The sequence below is a fragment of the Elaeis guineensis genome, chromosome 2 (assembly GCF_000442705.2).
Source record: "Elaeis guineensis isolate ETL-2024a chromosome 2, EG11, whole genome shotgun sequence".
In the NCBI taxonomy this organism is placed as follows: domain Eukaryota; kingdom Viridiplantae; phylum Streptophyta; class Magnoliopsida; order Arecales; family Arecaceae; genus Elaeis; species Elaeis guineensis.
In genome coordinates, this window is record NC_025994.2 from 96758350 (window position 1) to 96778997 (window position 20648).

Sequence of the window (20648 nt, forward strand, 5' to 3'; positions counted from 1 at the left end):
CTGCGCGGGACGCGCGTCCCAGGCCCAGGCCCGCGCGGGACGCGCGACCCAGCGGCCTGCTGGCCCATCCCCGGTCCACCGTGGACCGAGTGGTCCACGGAGCGGTCTGTGGACCGCATGGACGTTTCCCACACGTTTCTCGCGGTCCACGGCCCTATTTCGTGGACCGGAGCGCGATCGGATGGCCCAGAGAGCTCCCGGTCTTGATCCGACGGTCAGGAAGGTTTCTTGGCTTTGTTAAGGAGTCCTAATCCCTCTCTAATCATGCTTTAACCTTTGTTTAAGCCTTTAAAAGGCCTGAGACGAAACAGAGAGGTGGGTTTTTCGGTTTCTCGCCGCCGTACGAACCGAGAGGAGAGAGAGAGGCGTGAGGCGCTTTGAGAGAAGGAGCAGGAGGCTCCTGGACAGCGGTCGCCAGGCTCTTCAGGGGTTCAGGGGGGTCTCCAAGAGAGAGAGCTTTTGTGAGGGAAACTTCATGTGAGAGATAATTGGGTGTACAAGGGTTGAGGGTGAGGTCTCCTCTTGTAAAATTTTCTTTTCATAGTGAAGTTTGCATGCCCCGTGGAGGCGAGCCCTTTTGTGGCTGATCCACGTATTTTGATTGTTTTTCCTTTTGTTTTGTTTCTTCTTTCTTCCTGCTGCATCGCGTGGTACTGAAAGGGTCTTGGGAGGTGGTGTCCTGGCCAGACATCCACCAAACAACTTCAATAGCTGACTCATAGGAACTCTCCTGACCATAACCCAAATCAAAGCATTCCATGAAACAATATCCTTTTCATCAATCCTCTAAAAACCTGTTGAGCATTGACTAATGCACCACAATCTGAGCACATAGCGATCGCAGCATTGCCCGCTAAGCCAGATGCTTCAATACCCGTTTCAATTACTTGGGCATGGACTTGAGAAGGAGAGAACTAGGAACATTAAGCTGTTGTTCTGCATAATTAAGATGCTCCGGGGGTTGTTTTGGAGACTTGCGTGAAAACTAAAAGAAAAAATTGTTTAGGCAAATTTTATCCTGGAAATAGTGGGGCCCACCTGCATGCATGCTCGGACAGACGTCCGGGCGCCATAAAGCCATGAATGTAATTACGAGTATTCAAAGAGCCTTCATGTCTCAACCCGTTTGTTTTGTTCGTGAAAAAACGTCATACCAACTCATGTCGAACGTTTGTTCTGAGTTTTTTTAGTTTTTTTTTTCTTTTTTTTTTTTAATTTTAAAAAAAAAATGAAGGGTGAAAATATCCTTGCTTTCCAACAGCCGAGGATTGGGATGTGGGAAGCTCCTTTTTCTATTATTCTGATTTTTATATGTAGGATTTCTTCTATGCAGCTATGCTTGTATTTCTTAACGCCAAGAATTGACTCCTTTGTCGTCTTTCTCTTCCTCTAATTTCTTTTCTGCCGGCCAACTTCTTCTCGACTCTCCTCCTTCGACTCCTCCAAATTAACCCCTCTCAAGTTTCTATTCCTCCGAACCCGTCTTTCAGCACCCCCTCCTCGTGGAATACTAACAAGATGAACAACCTTCTTTCGGTAATAATCTCCTTCCTTTTTGTAGTTGCAAGCGGAAGTAAAGTTTATCTGTTCCAATTTTTTTCCCATGTATGATCTTTTCATGGCCTAAAGTTCTTTATTTCTTCTTTTGTTTTTTTAATTTGATTATATAATCTTATATATAAACTGTATAGTCTTTCTCTGATTCCTGTGGGGCTTGAAAATTTTGGTGTTTTTGATACTTCTTCCAGAGTTGGTATCAAAATATAAAAGAATTCTTTGTTTAGGGGAGTTTTGTTATTTGTATACACGGATTTTGCACTGGTTTTAAGGGGTTGGAACTTGTTAAACTTCTTTATATACGTATGCTGCTACTTGTATACATGAATTTCGCATCACTTTTACCAACAGAACAAGTTGGCACCGACGGAAATCAACTTCTTCAAGAAAACAGTTTAGTTTAGTTTGATTCTGTTGCGGCCAATCGCCTCGTCGCCCGATCGCCGGGAAGCGTACACCTGCAAAAGGAAGTCCGCACTGACCGGAGGCGGCTCCGGCGGGGACCCTCCGACGGTCAAGTCAGAGAGGTGACTGGGCAACAGTGAAATGCAGACAGAGAGCTCTGAGAAGGAGAGAGGGAGAGGAAGAGAGAGGAGCGAGCCTGCGTATGTGGGAGAGACGGGCGGATCCTCCTTTGCACTGTTGCCTTCCCCGATATATATAGTGGAGCGCGGTATGGCGCCATCATTAATGGCGCGGACAAGTGAGGAACTGTCAACTCACTGTAGGCTGTCAGAGCCGCCGTGAAAACGTTATGTCGCCGTGTAGCCGTCTAATCACCAGGGTTGACCCGGCTCTCGGCGGGACAATGCCCCTAGGTAACTGTGCCGCATGTCCGTGTCAGAGCTGACAACGTCTGGCGGCCGTACGGCGGTTGGTGGAGTCGGCCGACCCAAGGTCGGTGGCCAACAGAGTGGCGTCGGACTCCTCCGTCGGTCGGCGAGCTTCAAGTGAGTCGGCCTCTGGGTTTGGTCGGTCGGGAGGGATACGCCCGATATACCTCCAGTCGGCGATTGGGCCATTGAAAAGCCGTCAGTAGCGTCCGTTAGTCGGGCACTCCCGGCTTTCAGTCGGGGCGCTCCGACCGTCAATCGGTCGGTATGCCCGTCAGTCGGTCGGTCGGCCAGTCGGAGACGGTCGGTCGGGCCGCCAGCCGGTCGGGCCCTCCGATAGTCGGTCGGTCGGTCGGTGGGTATCCCCCAACAGTTGCCCCCCTCCACTCCTGAGTCGGGTGGTGAGCTGACGACTAGGAGTGGATTTGTCGTGCGCGAGGATCCGACCGTACCGCCGATTGATACGGTGTCCGGTGCCCTGTAAATGTCAAGGGGCTTACTGGCGCCCGACATCCAGTCGGCGCCAGGCGTCTCGTCCTGTCAGCATCAGGTGTCGGTCGGCGTCGGACGTCCCACCGTGCCGGATGTCCCGCTGGTGTCAGCGATAAAATCGGTGCCAGGTGTCATGTCCCATCGGGAAGTGGAACCGTCGTGTCCCATCGGGAAGTGGAACCGTCGTGTCCCATCGGGAAGTGGAACCGTCATTCCCGCCGTTCCCTCGGGAACTCCAAACGTTGCGTCCCGTCGGGAAGACAAAACGTCGCGTCCCGCCGCGACACGTGGCGTGTGGCCATCGGTTCGCATTCGGTGGAGCGGATGGAGGCGACGTGGCGCAATCTGAAGGGGGGTGCGTCGAACCGTTGGATCGTTGGACGGCCCTGATGATGCCACGCGGCGAGATCTGGGGAGTCTTCGCTGGGCGTGCCTTCATCTCGACCGTTGGGGAGCACTATATATACAAAGTTACCCCCACATGGTTTTTTACCCCTCTCATTTTTACAGTCGAGACTCTGCCCACTTGAGCCTCCGCTCCAGGTACTTCTCCGCTCTGTCTCCCATTTGCGACTCTTTCCTTCCAAGGGCTAGAGTAGCCTTCCCCCTCTTTCTTTTTCCTTTCTTCCTTGCCATTTCTTTGAGCTCATGGCTAGGACGTCCCCACGAGGTAGTCGGTCGGGAGAGCCGACCGAAGACACTCGATCGTCCCCGGAGGTGGAGGCTTCTTCACTTTCGGGGCCGAACGTCGATCGGCTCCGGGAGCAGTACTGCGTCCCGGAGCAGATTCGGCTGTTCGCCCCTGGCGCCGATGGTCGGGTTAATAGCCCGCCCGAGGGTCAGGTGGCCTTCTATCTGGAGGATCTCCGGGCCGGCCTTCGATTCCCGATTCCGGAGTTCGTCCGGAACGTTCTGGACTATTACGGGTTATGCCCGGCACAACTTGCGCCGAACTCGGTTCGGCTGATAGTCAGCTTCGCCCTCCTGTGTCGGCTTTTGCCGACCGAACCTCGGATCTCTCTTTTCCGAGTTTTCTTTGTCCTCCGCCCTCACCCTAAAGCCCGAGGGTGGTGGTACTTCATTCCTCGGAAAGGGCTCTCTTTCATTACTGGTCTTCCAACATCCATTCACGGATGGAAGAACCAGTTCTTCTTCACGTCGTCCTCTGCCCCTTGGGGGTTTCCAGTCCGTTGGGGGAACCCCCGAACCGATCCAAATGAGAACAGTCGGGTGGAGGCCGATGATCGGGAGGACTTTTATCGGCTAAAGGATATCTCGGTGCCGAAGCAGAGCGAGCTCGTCACCGAGCAGGCCTTGTACGACGCCGGCCTTAGCCCGGTCCCCCGTTTAGGTCGGTTTGCATTCTCCCGACATCTTCATTTTCTTTTCTGTCTTCTTCTTTAGCTCTAACCTTTCGTCGTCTTTTTCAGATATGCCGCCGAGGACGCGACTGTCGGCAGCCGACATACGTCAGCACGCCGTGAGGAAGAGGCCGGCGGCAGGTGCCGGACCGTCGCAGCCTCCCAAGAGGCCCCGCGTGGTTCCGCCGAGCGACCCAGCCGGGTCGGAGGCGGAGCCGATGATCGCACTGTCGGTGCCGACAGTGCTTGTTGATGTCCCGTCCGAGGGACCGTCAGTCGGGGGAGCTGCTTCGCCCGACCGTCGAGCGGCTGACTCTGCCGGGGGCACGCCGACCGCCCAGCAGATTCCGGAGGTTCGGGAGGAAGTCCGCGAACCTGAGCTGCCGACGCATGCCACCGCCGCGCCGTCTGCCGAGACTCGGTCGGGCTCGAGCTTGCCGTCTATCTCCGACGTCAGGGCCTGGACGGCAAGCCGAGGTAAGGCCCCAATGGCGTCGGGTGACGAAGGTCGGTCGGCGGGCGGGTCGGCCGACTTTCCGCTTCCCGAGGGTGCGTCGGGCCTGGCCAACCACGACTTGGCCAGGAGACTATGCCAAGCACTCCTCCTTCCTGCCGACATCGAAGCGATGAAGAACCAGCGTGTCTCCGACATGCTGTCGTCCTTCTATCCGATGATGATCCGGGTAAGCTCCCCTTCCTTCTGTTTTTAATCGTAGCATCGCAAGTTCGGCTTACTAACAGTCGGCTCTTTTTTGTGCAGCTGGTCTTCAACATATCCGAGCTAGAGGCCGGATATCGGAAGTTTGGGGACATGCGCGCGGCCTGGAGAGATAAGGTCGCGGGCCTCGAAGCCGAGAAGGCCATCCTTCTCGACCAATTTCAACAGTCGGTCGACCGGGAGAACCGACTCGAGGGGGAGGTCTCCCGATTTTCGGAGGAGATCTCCGGACTCAAGGAGGCCAAGGCGTCGCTGGAGTCGGAGCTCAAGTCGGCGAAGGATGACGCGGCCAAGAAGTCCCGGACCATCCGTCGGCTCCGACACGAGCGAGACAGTGTCGGCAAAGAGTTGGAGGGCGAGCGCGAGCAACTTCGGGCGAGTCTCGAGAACCTCGCTAAGGCTGAAGAGGGCCATGCCGCCGCTCAGGCCGACGCAGACGTTGCCAAAGCCGAATCAGAGTCGGCGAAGGTGGCTTTGGGTCGGGCGGTCGAGGTCTTCCGGGACTCAGAGGAGTACCGCGAAGAGCTCCTCGAGAGCGGCTACCTCTCGTACCAAGTCAGGTACGAGGATGCCCGGGAAGCCGTTCGGAGCTTGTACCCCGAACTTGACCTCAGCAACGTGGTTCTGCCAGGGTCGGAGGCCCCAGCTGCGGAGGAGACGGCCGGACCAGCGTCGGATGGTCTCTCCACCAGGGCGAAAGCCGAAGACGTCGCAGAGCCGGTTGCCGAAGACCAGTCGGCTCCGATGGCTGAAGTCGGAGCAGATCTTCCGACCAACTCGCATCGTCGTCCAGTGGAGGACGTCGACTCCGATGATTAGTCGATTTTATTTTGTCTTCTGTTTTGCTTTGGATTGTAATCGGGCTCCGGCCTTTACCTTGTAGACTTTCCTCTGTTTATGGAAAAAATTTTTTTAAGTCTTGAATGAATTCTTCTTTTGCCTTCTCCCCCAGTTTGCAATGCCAAACACGTCTGCAATGTCGAACGTTAGTCGCTGACTTAGTCAAGTCACCAACTCGCATAAGTTGGTAGGGCTTCAGCAACTTGTTCAGCCCCGAGAGTAAAATGTGTCCCGACTTTAGGTCGGGTTCCGACAGTCGAAGTCGGCGTCCAGCGCATTGTCGGGGAAACGATAGTAAGTCGGGTCTCCATACCCCTGCGTCGGGTTCGATATTTTCCGACGTCCGGTGGTAAGCCGAATGTCGTTCAGCCGGCCGTTGGTCGGTCGGCAAGTCGTAGATGCGACAAAGGTCGCGTCGTGTGATAGACGGTGGTAAGCCGAACATCCCTCGACCGGCCGTAGCTCGGTCGGAAGTCGCGACAATAGTCGCGTGGGCTTTTTGCCTTTCTTCGGTCGGGGCCCGATCGGCCTGTCGGCCGATGGATTCTGCCCGAAAATTCGACCGTAGAGGGAGCATGAACTCCCGTTCATAAGAGTCCGTCGGCCCTTTGTGGAGGTCCGACAAGTCGTCGAAGGAGTATTGACTCCCATCGTTGTAGATGCATCGGTCCGTGTAAGGGGCCGATGTGTCGTCGGTGCCAGATCCGCGTCGGCGCGTCAGGGCTGAGCGCCGACCGGTAGTGGAAGAGTTAGAACTCCAATTTTTCAAACTGGACATGTATTCCGACAATTGAATTACAGAATTCACTGGCAATACAGCTTCAAGTTGTCGGCGTTCCAAGTCCGGGGAATGGTTTTTCCCTCAAGGGTTTCCAGCCGATAGGCTCTCGGCCCGAAGGTGTCAGCAACCCTGTAGGGTCCTTCCCAGTTGGGAGCCAACTTCCCTTGGTCCAAGGGCTTCGACACCTCCACCTTCCTCAAGACTAGGTCGCTAGGCCTGAAGAGCTTTGGTCTGACCTTGGCGTTGTAGTACCGGGCGACCCTCTGTCGGTATGAGGCCATTCGGATTTGAGCCTCATTTCGCAGTTCGGGGAGAAGGTCTAGGTCGGCCCTCCGACTTTCGGAGTTGTCCGGCTCGTGGTACTGCTCGACCCTTGAAGACGGCAGGCCAATCTCGAGCGGGATCACAGCTTCTGTCCCGTAGGCCAAACTGAACGGCGACTCTCCGGTCGGGACACGGGGGGTCGTTCGGTAAGCCCATAGGACGGAGCCCAGCTCGTCGACCCAGAGACCTTTGGCTTCGTTCAGTCGGGTCTTGAGTCCATGGAGCAAGGTTCGGTTCGTCACCTCAACCTCACCGTTGGACTGTGGGTGCCCGACTGAAGTTAGTCGATGACGGATGTGGAACCTGGCGCAGAAGTCCTTGAAGTCTTGGTTGTCGAATTGCCGTCCGTTGTCGGTGATGATGGTGTGCGGCAATCCGAACCTGAAGATGATGGACTTTTGGACGAAGTCCTCCATCTTCCGCTCGGTGATCTGCGCCAAGGGCGCGGCCTCGACCCACTTCGTGAAGTAGTCGATGGCGACAACGATGAACTTCCTTTGGCCCGACGTCGGTGGGAAGGGGCCGAGAATATCGACTCCCCACTGAGCGAAGGGCCATGGAGCGACAATGGGAGTGATTTGGCTGGCCGGTTGGTGCTGAATATTGGCATACTTCTGACATGGCTCGCACCTTCGGACCAGCTCCGCCGCATCCTTCCTCATGGTCGGCCAGTAGTAGCCCTGTCGTAAGACCTTGAAGGCTAAGGACTTGCCCCCCAAGTGATTCCCACAAATTCCTTCGTGAACCTCTCGGAGGGCGTAGTCAGCGTCGGTCGGCCCCAAGCACCTGAGCAGAGGGAGGGAGAACGACCTCTTGTAGAGTCGGCCGTCCATGATCACATATTGTGACGCCGACCATCGGAGTCGCTTGGCCTCCGCGGGATCTTCGGGACTGATCCCCTCGGACAGGTACTGGATGATCGGGTCCATCCAACTTGGTTCAGACGTTAGCTGCTGTACTTCTTCGACCCGATCGATGCTCGGCTGTTGGAGGTTTTCGACAAACGTCCGACCCAAAGAATCATAGGCCGACGTTGCCAATCTGGAGAGAGCGTCGGCACGGGCGTTCTCCGTCCTGGGGATGTGGGAGATCTCGAAATGCCCGAAGCGGGCCACGAGATCCTTTACCTTCTGAAGATACTTGATCATGGTCGGATCTCGCGCCTCGAAGTCGCCCTTGACCTGCCCCACGATCAGCTGAGAGTCGGAGAATGCCCGGAGGCTGTCGACGCCCAGTTCCTTCGCCATCCTTAAGCCCGCGAGGAGTGCCTCGTATTCGGCTTGATTGTTGGAGGCCTTGAAGTCGAACCGGAGGGCGTATTCGGTGACTACCCCATCCGAGTTCGTGAGCAGGAGCCCGGCTCCGCTTCCCTGAGCGTTGGAGGCTCCGTCGATGTGAAGTACCCAGGTGGAGATCGGGTCTGGCTCAGAGACCGAATCTCGTCCCGGGCCTTCAGCTCCCGACCTTCGGTCGGTCGTCGGGCATTCAGCGATGAAGTCGGCCAAGACCTGAGCCTTCAAGGCAGGCCTCGGTCGGTACTGAATGTCGAACTCGCCAAGCTTCATTGCCCACTTAGCGAGTCGTCCGGATGTGTCGGGTCGGCGCAGTACGGCCCTCAGGGGCTGGTTGGTGAGTACCACGATGGCGTGGGCTTGGAAGTATGGTCGGAGCCGTTGCGCGGAGACGGTCAGGGCGAAAACCATCTTTTCCGTCTCCGAGTATCTTGCTTCGGCGCCGTGGAGCACTTTGCTGGTGTAGTAGATGGGCTGATGGGTTTGGCACTCGTTTTCCCGAACGAGCACCGAGCTGATCGCCTCAGAAGATGTGGCCAAGTAGAGATACAAGGTCTCCCCGACCTGCGGCTTCACGAGCAGCGGCGGGGAAGCCAAGTACCTTTTCAGGTCTTCAAAGGCCTGTTCGCACTCATCCGACCAAGAGAAACCGTTCGCCTGGCGCAGGGTCTTGAAGAACGGGAGGCACCTTTCAGCTGATCGGGAAATGAATCGGCTAAGAGCGACGATTCTTCCGTTCAGTTGTTGGACCTCCTTCTTGGTGTTCGAATGACGCATGTCGAGGATCGCCTTTATCTTCTCAGGGTTGGCCTCGATCCCTCTCTGAGAAACGAGGAATCCGAGGAACTTCCCCGAGGTCACCCCGAAGGCGCATTTGGTCGGGTTGAGCTTCATTCGGTGTCGTCGAAGGGTGCGGAAGGTCTCCTCGAGATCCTGAACATGGTCCGGGATCTGCGTGCTCTTTACCAGCATGTCGTCCACGTACACCTCCATGTTACGCCCGATCTGGTCTTTGAAGACCTTATTGACGAGTCGCTGGTAGGTGGCGCCGGCATTCTTCAATCCAAAGGGCATCACCCGATAACAGTAGAGGCCCTTGGGGGTCACGAACGCGGTGTGCTCCTCGTCTTCAGGCGCCATCCGGATCTGATTGTACCCGGCGAAGGCGTCCATGAAGCTAAGCAGCCGAAATCCGGACGTCGCATCTACCAGCTGGTCGATCTTCGGGAGTGGAAAGCTATCCTTCGGGCATGCTCGGTTGAGGTCGGTATAGTCGATGCAGATCCTCCATTTTCCGCTGGCTTTCTTGACCATGACGACATTGGCAAGCCAATCGGGATACGTGGATTCCCGAATGAAGCCTGCTTCGAGCAGCTTGTCCACTTCTTCGTCAATGGCCTTCTGCCTTTCTGGGGCGAAGGACCTTTTCTTCTGCCTCACCGGCTTCATCATCGGGTCGATGTTGAGTCGGTGAGTAATTGTTTCTGGAGGGATGCCCGACATATCTGCTGCCGACCATGCGAATATGTCGGCATTGGCCGTCAGCAGCTCCGCCAGTCGGTGGCGTTCGGTGTCGGGCAATTGAGACCCGATCCAAACTTTTCTGTCGGGATTTTCTCCTATCGGGATCGCCTCGAGCTGCTCGGCCGGCGAACCCCGCTCTTCCTCCTCCCGTTGATCCAGTTTGTCGATTGTCAGGGGATCCTTCGTCTCGTCGCTTTGGGCGGAGATTTGGAAGCATCGTCGGGCGAGCTGTTGATCTCCGCGCATCTCCCCGACTCCGCTTTTGGTCGGAAATCGAACAAGGAGATGGTACGTCGAGACGATCGCCCTGAGGGCGTTCAGTCCGGGTCGCCCGAGTATGGCATTGTAGGCCGAAGGAACTTGGACGACCGCGAAAATGAGGGAGACTGTGCTTTGCCGTGGTTCGGTACCGACCGTCATGGGCAGGGTGATTTCTCCTTCTGTCGTGACGGTGTCTCCGGCAAAGCCGATCAAGGGCGTGGAGACCCCACTAAGTCGATCAGTCGGTAGTCGCATTCGGGAAAAGGTCGAGTAAAACAAAACATTTGTCGAACTTCCATTATCAACAAAAATTCGTTTTACATCATAATTGGCTATTGTCGCCGACACAACAACAGCGTCGTCGTGGGGAGTCTGGATGCCCCGAACGTCGTCTTCTGAAAAGGTAATCACGTCGTCCGGGCGCGGCTTTTTCGTCGGCTCCCCCCCTGTAGACGTCCCCGATCCCAGCCGCTTGGAGATCATGTTGATGACTCCAGCCGTCGGCTGGTTAATCGGTGCCTCTTCAGTCGGCTGGGGGCGTTGATCGACAGTCGGTCGGGTCGGCGGACCCTTTCGAAACTTGCCGAGATACCCCCGGCGGATGAGATTTTCGATCTCATCCTTCAACTGGATGCACCGCTCGGTGTCGTGGCCGTGGCTCCGATGGAACCGGCAGTACTTCCGATGGTCGAGGCCCTTTGCCTTCAGAGGCGGAGGCCGTCGCAGGTATTCTTCCCCTTCGATCTCCATCAAGATCTGCGCACGGGGAGCGGAGAGAGGAGTGTAGGAGTCATACCTGGGACGCACCGACCTCGGAGTCTGTCGGCGGGGTGATTTTTGGATCTGTCGGGGTGGAGAAAGCCGACTATCGGCCGGGGGCCTGCTTGGTTTGGCGGGCTCCCGACCTTTTCTTCGCTTCTCCTTCGGACCCCTGGGCTCGACCAAGCGTCGGTCGGACGCTCCTTCGTCCGCGCGCATATACTTGTATGCGCGCTCCAGTAGCTCGGCGTATGTTCGGGGGAGGGTCTTGTCCAGAGAATAAGTAAATCGGGACGACCTCAGGCCCCTCTTCATGGCTGAAACCGCCATGTCTTCGTTGAGGTCCCGGACCTCGAGCGTGGCCGCGTTGAATCGCGCCACGAAGTGTCGGAGCGTCTCGTTTTCCCCCTGCTTGAGGGAGAAAAGGCTATCCGACGTTCGCGGCGGCTTTCGGCTGGTGCTGAAATGGGCCACGAACGAGTGCTCGAGCTGCGCGAAGGAATGGACACTGCCCGATCGAAGACCGGAGTACCAAGCCCTGGCAGCCTTGCGAAGTGTGGCGGGGAAGCCGATGCAAAAAAGAGCGTCGGTTGCCCCCTGAATTGTCATGAGAGCTTTATAGCTCTCGAGGTGGTCGACTGGGTCGGTGGAGCCGTCGTATGGCTCCACGTTCGGCATTTTGAACCGACTGGGAATCGGCTCATCGAGGACCAGTCGAGAGAGAGGCTGGGCGGTCTGGAAGTCGACGTCGTTCGAAGACTTCTGGCCGTCCATCTGCAGTTGGGCGAGCCGGCGGTCGATCTCCTCGAACCGCCGCTCGTAGTCGTCCGCTCGTCGATGCTGGGAGACCCCGGGAGTGGAGCCTCAGGAGGATTCTGAAAGAGAGGCCGACGGTGTGCGCGGCCGCTTTTCCTTCCTCGCCCGTTCCAACGGGGAAGGAGAGGGCCGCTGAGACCGTCGGTCGTCGCGCCGTGGTCGCCCCTCCTCCTCTCCGTGGGAGCGCTGTTGAGAGCGCTCGCTTGGAGGCGACAGGGGTCGGCGCGGCCGTCGGCGGCTGCTCCTGGAAGGCATAGGTCGGGCCGCCGGTTGTTGCTGGAGGCTTTTGACTGCGTCGGTCAGTACGGTCATCTGCCGTACGATGGCCGCAATCTAGGCCTCCGTGGTAACTGCAGGGCGCGGAGAGCTAGGCTCCGCCGCTGGTGGGGGCGGGGAGGCTTCTTCCCGGCGGGAAGAGCGCCTTACCGACCCAGTGACTCTCGATCGTTGAGCTCTTGTCTTTGTCATGCTATCCCCTTCCTGGCGCGCCAATCTGTTGCGGCCAATCGCCTCGTCGCCCGATCGCCGGGAAGCGTACACCTGCAAAAGGAAGTCCGCACTGACCGGAGGCGGGTCCGGCGGGGACCCTCCGACGGTCAAGTCAGAGAGGTGACTGGGCAACAGTGAAATGCAGACAGAGAGCTCTGAGAAGGAGAGAGGGAGAGGAAGAGAGAGGAGCGAGCCTGCGTATGTGGGAGAGACGGGCGGATCCTCCTTTGCACTGTTGCCTTCCCCGATATATATAGTGGAGCGCGGTATGGCGCCATCATTAATGGCGCGGACAAGTGAGGAACTGTCAACTCACTGTAGGCTGTCAGAGCCGCCGTGAAAACGTTATGTCGCCGTGTAGCCGTCTAATCACCAGGGTTGACCCGGCTCTCGGCGGGACAATGCCCCTAGGTAACTGTGTCGCATGTCCGTGTCAGAGCTGACAACGTCTGGCGGCCGTACGGCGGTTGGTGGAGTCGGCCGACCCAAGGTCGGTGGCCAACAGAGTGGCGTCGGACTCCTCCGTCGGTCGGCGAGCTTCAAGTGAGTCGGCCTCTGGGTTTGGTCGGTCGGGAGGGATACGCCCGACATACCTCCAGTCGGCGATTGGGCCATTGAAAAGCCGTCAGTAGCGTCCGTTAGTCGGGCACTCCCGGCTTTCAGTCGGGGCGCTCCGACCGTCAATCGGTCGGTATGCCCGTCAGTCGGTCGATCGGCCAGTCGGAGACGGTCGGTCGGGCCGCCAGTCGGTCGGGCCCTCCGATAGTCGGTCGGTCGGTCGGTGGGTATCCCCCAACAGATTCCTTTTTGCTCGATTTGTAGTTGCTGAAACTAAGTTACATGCCTTTGAGTTGAGTATGCAGCATAGTCATCAAAATTATACTTTGTCCATGGTTATAATAAAGTGCAACTACAATTGCTCAGAGATTTTCTATGGAGATGACACTGAATTGGCTTGTTGGATGACTTCGAAGTGATTCATAAAATATACCATGAAGAGTCTAACAAACCATAAAATTTAAGATGTTGATGGCTTTCATTTCGAGGGTCATAAATTAGACACTTAAACTGAATAGAGGTTCATATGTAGGATATTCTTATTTTTATTTGACATATAGCTCAACCTTAAGAACCTGAATGGCAAGTATAAACTGATTCAGATTGCTCCAAAGGCCGCAGGGGTACATCTGTTCAATAACTAGAAAGACATTTTCCAGTTGGATGGCTTCCCGTTGACTTTCAAAATTGCCTGATGCCCAAAGTTATAGGTGGGGACAACTTTCATGTGACAGGTGCCCCCTACCATTAGTCATGTAAAGACTGATGATTAGAAGTCAACAAGACATCAACGGGCGTCCAAGCAAAGTAGTGTATTTTGCAATTCATGTACTCCTAGGCTTCTGTTTTATCTTTATTACCCTCATTCAGACCACATAGGCACTTATTTTGTCCTACTACTTCATCACTAATATTATGTTCTTCATGGTGCACTCCATTGCAGGATTCTTTTGTAATGAGCTTAGATCGGTCTCCTAAGGAGAGAAATATTGAATCAGGAATTCAGATTCCAAAAAGTAAATCAGACTATGGAATGGAAGATTTTTTTAAACAGGTAGCTCTTACTACGAGCTCAGCTCTGTCTTGTTCTGTCAATATATTACGTATTTGAACATGGAATCAAGAAATATTTTTGAATCTAAAGTGATATAAATGTGGTGGCTTATATGTTCAACTTTCCAGGCTTGATTATCTGTTCTATGTCTTCTTTCTTGTTTACCTTACCAAATGTACTGTTAATTCATTTTCCAGTTAGTTTTTTTCACTTGCATGTTCTATTGTCTTCCTTTCTCTCACGCTTTTAGCCACTTGCCTTGCCATGCATATTTTAATTAGTACTTACAGAGATGTTAGATTGTGCGTCAGAATGTGTCTTTTCTTGTATCTTCTCAATATATAGTTTGGGTTCTTATGATGTTAGGTTGAACATGTTGAAAAGCTGATGGAAAAGCTATCTAAACACCTTCAAAAACTTCAGGTACCAAGATTGCATTTTTTTTTTTTTTTTTTTTTAAATATTTCTTAGTTCTTGTAATGCGACCGGTTGAGTTGCCTAGAGCATTTTGTTTTGTTCCGTCCTCTCTTATACTTATATTTTCTGCATTGCTTAAAGATTACTAAGACTTCTTGTAAGATATGCCTATCTTATGCTATGAAGTTGCGCAATGCCAAGGGAAAGGCAAAAGCAGCAATCAATTATAACATGTACAGCATGTGAGGTTAACTAATTATTGATAAACTATAACAGGAAGCTAAGGAAGAGTCTAAGTATGTTACTAAAGCCTCTGTCATGAAAGGTGCGGTTCTCTTTTATTATTAAACTTTCATGTCATATCATGGTCCTCCTCCTCAAATATCAAGCAACATGGTGGCCAAAAATTAATGTTTGATTTATTGCAGCAATCAAGCAGCAAATGGAGAAAGATGTGGATGAAGTGGGAAAAATCGCACGTAACGTCAGAACAAGATTAGAAGAAATTGACAGAGATGTATTATTCATCCTATGTATTTTGTGCCACTTCTTTTTTAAGGATGATATCTTTAGTTTTAGCAGTCCTAACTTGCTTCTTCTCTAGAATTTAACAAACCGAAGTAAGCCTGGCTGTCAGAAGGGAACAGGTGTGGACCGCTCGAGGATGGCTATGACTCTGTGAGTCTTACATGCTATCTATCTGGCATTTCCATCGTTTCTATTAAAAATCAACTAAGCCAGAAGATTGTGCTGTTACAATTGGTCACCTCAATTATTATTATTTCCTTTATTTGCAGTGCCTTGAAAAGGAAATTAAAGGATAGAATGAATGATTTTCAGGTATATGTCAGCTATTATTTCTCAATCCATTTTACGACAATGTCTATGCCTTCGCTATTGCATCTTCTGATAATTTGATGTCTTTTGCAGAATCTCCGGCAAACTATCCAAGATGAATACAGAGAGGTTGTTGAAAGAAGGGTCTTCGCAGGTTCAAAACCTTTCCTCCATCTCCCTCTTAGCACATAGACTCATATGCTGTGGTTCTCCTTATATTACATTCTTTGTTAGCATTTTTGTCCTTGAACTTATGGCTCAAGATCTTGTTATCTGAACAGTCACGGGAACACGACCAACCGAAAAGGTTAGCCTTAGACCTAATGCAGACTTTTCATCACGATTATGCCCCGCTATTGCACTGCTTAGTGACTGCTCAAACCTGTATAGATGATTGAGCATCTGATCGAGACTGGAAATAGTGAGCAAATCTTTCAAAACGCAATTCAGGCAGTAGGTCGAGGGCAGGTATGTCCATTTTCTACTGTATGCTATAGAGAATATGCAAACATTATGTCTATTACACCATGTTGGTTATCTACTACCCAATGTCTTCACCCCTGTTCCAAGAAGTCATCTACTGTATGCAGATTTAACTAGTGCTCTGATAACTGATAATGATGCTCTACAGGTGATTGGCACTGTGCAAGAAATTCAAGAAAGGCATGATGCTGTCAAAGAGATTGAGAAAAAACTACTTGACCTACATCAGGTAGCTTCTGTCAATGTCAAGATAATTAAGCTTATTCATGCAATGATTTGGTTTAAATATTATTTTCTTTCCAGGTTTTCATGGATATGGCAATACTAGTTGAGGCACAGGGAGACATACTAGACAACATTGAGTGTCAGGTAAGCCTTTGTGGTCTAAGCATGTGTGGTGACAATTCTGCAACAGAATGCTATGATATATGAATTGAATATTGCTTTTGTAGAGCTTTTGTATGCATGCATGCACATGCATATGAGTGAGCTTATCTCTATTATAAAGTGCATATCATCCTGTTCCTTCCCTTCGAACTATTTGCTTGCTGCTATTGAAAATGTTTAACAGGTTATCTTGTACAGATTATGCAATGATTTGGGTATCCTCAGGTCTCAAAAGCAGTTGATTATGTTCAGACGGGAACAACTGCACTCAGAAGAGCAAAGAAGCTGCAGCATAAATCCCAAAATGGATGTGCTTTGCTATTTTAGTTCCTTTGATTAAGGCATTCATTATTGCGGTCACCATGCTTCAAATATGGAAAAAAAATCTACTCCCCCCAACTTTCATTTCTCATTTGTTGATTTTATTAACACTACATAGGAACTGTTTCATTGATACTACACCATGATGGTTTTTATCCATGTCCTAGTCTGAGGGCACTGTTTGAGGCCAGCTTGTTATCCCCTTGTGTTGTTCAATTCTGTTCATTTCATTGCTAATCACTTCAAAGCCCCAGCAAACAATTCCAACAAACTGGGCTTGGACTCCTGTGTTTTTATTCATCTCAGAGCAGAGGATGGATGATACTGTTATTGTTGATCATAAGCAGGATGGCAGAAAACTTAGAATCACGCATGATCTAGGCTCACTTGCTTAAGCAATGGAACCAGATTTTGGGCCTGGATTTTATAGAACTGGGAACATCCAGGTCAATGATCAATTCACCATAGACCGATGTAATTGGTTCAAAATAGCCGCTTCTTGAATGTTTCATTTAATGTTTTCAATATTTTCATGTCTTCTCCAATCATGTGTGGCATGGGATTGTGTTATGACTTAGTTTACTGGCTGATAATCCATGTCTTGAAGAAAAATCTTGTTCACCGTACCAGGTCTTCTATCCCTTTTTTTTTTTGTATTTCCTGATCCAAGTACAGGGCAATACCCCTAAGTTGCATCTCCTGCTTTTGTGGTTGTATCGCAAGCAAGAAATTAAATAGTTTGGTCCTCTTTTCAACTAAGTTCCTCTCTATTACATGAATGGTTTAGTCAGATTTTCAGCACTTAGACTTGAACTTTGATGAATAATATTTCACTCCTAAAATTTGACTTCAATTCACTCATTGTCAGATGTCCAATCATGAATGGTGGTCATACCTAATTGACAACACTAACAAGGCTAACATCCAAAATTAACTGAATTTGAATCCAAATTGGTTTTATCATGTAATTTTCATGACAACTATGATGCAGGTTTTGTTTGATCCTCACTTTGCGGCCCATTGACACAATGGTTTCCCTCTACTTACAGTTAACCAAGAGGATGCTATATTCACAAATATATTAATTGCAGGTGTATTATTAGAAATATCATTAACTGATTTACTGTCAAACTATTCATGAACCTTGTATACCAACTTACTCATCAATTTTGTTGCTGCCTCTGATGCACTAGTTTTTGCTTACATTCACATGTAGGCATAGCAACTTCACATATTTTGTTTTGCTTTTGCATCATTACAAAATTGAAGGGCATTGATATTTCTTTATCATTTTATTATTTAACTTGTACATGTTTCTCCCCTGCCTCACCTATGTGCGATGCCCCCCACACAACAACTTCTGCTAAGAGATACTCAGCATTTCACCCGAGAGCATGGCCTGAAAGTCCCCAAACACTGCCTCACCAAATTGCTTCACAAATTTGCACCACTCAAACAGGACTCTAAATATGATGATCCAAAAATCATCAATCACCTCAATAGGTTTCAAACTCATGATCTAAAAGCATAGATGTACCAAATGCTTGGATTATGCTGCATAAGGTTGGCATCTTTGGTTTCACTTCTAGGATCTTAAATACTGATGCTTACCTCACTTCCACAAAATCCACCTTCAAGCAGTCCGCATTAAATTTTTAGGGGACATGGCAATTTGCCCTCTCCACTTACAAATGATGTTCAATTAAATCAATTGTTGTTGTATTGGCATTTCCTTGTATCTCTTTGATATTTAGATGATGCTGTATTAACTTTTACTGTCAGATCCCTTTTAACAGTAAGAAAGATTTGTCAGTTCTTAGTTCCACCATCAAGATGATTAATCTAGTATAGCGTTATAGTAGCAAGCAGAAACAGAGTGACTGAACACTACTCACTTCTTGAAAAGCTTTCCAACGACAATGTAAATCAACCCTCACATTAATTATACAGTTAATTGGAGTTTTAGTTGAATATATTATAACGCATTAGTTTGTTAAGGAAGCTCAATCATTAATTTTATTAGTTCCCGCGAAGTTAAGTACACCCCTCTCAATTTTTATCTACTTTTTATTTTATTTTATTTTATTTTTTTGGAACTTTTATCTACTTTACTCACATTGCAATGTCTTTCCAGGTGTCAAATGCTGTGAACCATGTACAGTCTGGAACAGAAGCCCTCCACACTGCAAAAAGTCTTCAGAAAAAATCAAGGAAATGTATGATGATTGCTATTGTTATCCTTCTGGTGATTGCAGCAGTCATTTTGCTCTCAATCCTGAAACCATGGAAGAAATGATTGAAAGAAAGCAAACGCTCATGACCTTGCTCTACTTCATCCAATTCATTTTGCAGTTACATGGAAAAAGATGGCATGGCACCTAACTATTTTCATTCCGAAGCACAGATTCTTCTAGTTCTTGAAATAAATGGCCATAACCTTAATGCTAACCTGGAGTTCCAGTTCAGACATTTGCCTCCTCCTTGCAAAGTGATGGTTGCAGAAGAGGTAATGCGCCACGTCAGTTCTAATCAGATGCACATGATTCGAAGTCTGCAAATAGAAACCGACTATAATGTTATTCTCTTCATACTCCAACACAATAAAATTGATATTGTTTCCCATCATCTTCATGATAAAATAGCATAACAAAAGCATGAATACAGTGTTAAGGAAAAAATTATGATTTTGCATTCTGTCAGTTCTAATGTCTATAATAATAATTGTGAATTTCATCTAGAAACATTTCAACAGGACTGGCATAAGTTGTCAATCCTTCATATGAAGGCATACTTGCAAAGGCATCAACCCAAGAAAATTCTCCTGCATATATTAATTCTATGAATCTGTCACTTGATGTTTGTAGGAGTCAGCAAGAGCTCTGTGTCCTTGCTATATTGTGCATGCTATCAGTAATCAAAACCAAAACTCTTCTTACCAAAGGAACCAAAAATTTAATTCTAAACCTGTAACCAATTAAAACTCCTTCATGTAATGTCTGTGAGCGAAGATTGTATATTTCATTTGAGAGGCTTTATGACAAAGGTGTCACTCAAATTTTCAGGTTGAACAAATACAAAGCACATGGAGTTTGTATTGTGGAACATCTGAATGTTGCTAATAAACAATACCAAAAGCATTATTCTTTGACAAAATAATATCAAAATCATTTGATTTTTTCAACTATAGTGACCCATGAAACAGCTGGATCTAGACAAACTACTGAGTTGAGGAAAGAGCTTAATATAGCAAAAGCATAGCAATTTGAGGTGAAAAGGATTCCAACACTTCCAGAATTTATTTTCATGTTTTTTAGGTTTTTTTACAATTCAAGTGCTTCACTCACTAGCTAGGATCATGTCCCCACCATGACTGATTCTAGTCAATTTACAATTCTGATCATTTCCGATGCAACCCTTAATATAAACATTAAGTTTGTTTCACCAGTGTAGGTTCAGGTTTTCAGGAATTACTTCATTCAGCGGTAATTCTCATCCCACAGTTCACTAACTGAAAAAGCCGCATTCATAATATTTCTCGCAACTTTCGTCGAAGTCTCCCTAGTCCTGCCCTCTGCTTTCAAACCCTTCATATCACCTCGATTGAGTTACTTCAATCTTTTGGACTGTGTGTTTTCCTAGATTGGAAAAAGTTTGAAAGAGGGAAGAATTTATTCTAGATACAGTGGACACTTTTAGCAAACAGCTATTATCAGCTCAATCAGTCAAGAAATATGGTTAAGAAATATCCAGTAAAATATTTTTCCAGAAACCATGCCTAAGGATATTTACATGAAAAATTCACCCTTGGCAGCAAAAATCCAATGTAGATATGGTTAAATGAAAAGTTTATGCAGCAACTCCAATTTCCTACAATAGCAGTCTATAACTAAATCATGAGTCGAGAAATCACAAGAACCCAAACGCAACAGCTCAACAACCCTCGCAAGTTTCCCTTCCTTGCAAAGAAGCTTAGCAAGAAGCGCCCACGTATTGGAATCCGGCAAACTCCCAGCCCTGACGACGGCAGCGTAGAAACACCATGCCGTGCTGGTCCTATCGTCCGAGCATAATGCATCAAGAACTGGCTGACACTCCAAAACCCTAATTTTTCTGAAAGACTCCAAAGAACTGGCAATTGATCCAGACTAGAATGAGATTCGAGAAGAAAGTTAGAATAGGTGTAGGCGCCGGCGGTGATCGGCTAATCGAACCGATCACCGCCGGCGCTGGCTTGGATCGAAGGGCCGGATAGAGAATGTGCTTCGCGGAGTCGAGAAGGTCCGAATCGACGAGGATTTAGACCATCTTGGAGAGGGAGGCGGAGGTCGGGGTGGAGCCGTAGCTTGGAATTGGCTGAATTAAAGAATTGGAGGGAGATCTCGGGGTGGGATCTAGTTAAGGAGAGAACTTGGAGGAAGAGATCGGGGGAGGGACGGGAGAGAAGGGAGGGCTCGGAGCTGTGAAGAGATCTGGGCGGCGAGGGCTCGTCGGTGGGATTGATTGTGGGAGGTTCGGAGGATGGAAAGGGATTGGAGAGGCGCTGG

At 49.8% G+C, this 20648-nt stretch overlaps 1 protein-coding gene across 1 annotated transcript; it reads left to right on the plus strand.

Moving 5' to 3' along the window:
• The first annotated feature begins 1438 nt into the window (after window positions 1-1438).
• Window positions 1439-18709, plus strand: LOC105051949 (syntaxin-132). The gene is made up of 13 exons (XM_010932605.4): window positions 1439-1536; window positions 13549-13659; window positions 14026-14082; window positions 14353-14401; window positions 14505-14593; window positions 14681-14754; window positions 14874-14916; window positions 15007-15067; window positions 15195-15220; window positions 15304-15381; window positions 15545-15625; window positions 15700-15765; window positions 18239-18709. The coding sequence occupies exons 1-13, from the start codon at window positions 1519-1521 to the stop codon at window positions 18398-18400; spliced, it is 915 nt and encodes a 304-aa protein (XP_010930907.3). The 5' UTR covers window positions 1439-1518; the 3' UTR covers window positions 18401-18709.
• Window positions 18710-20648: the final 1939 nt, after the last annotated feature.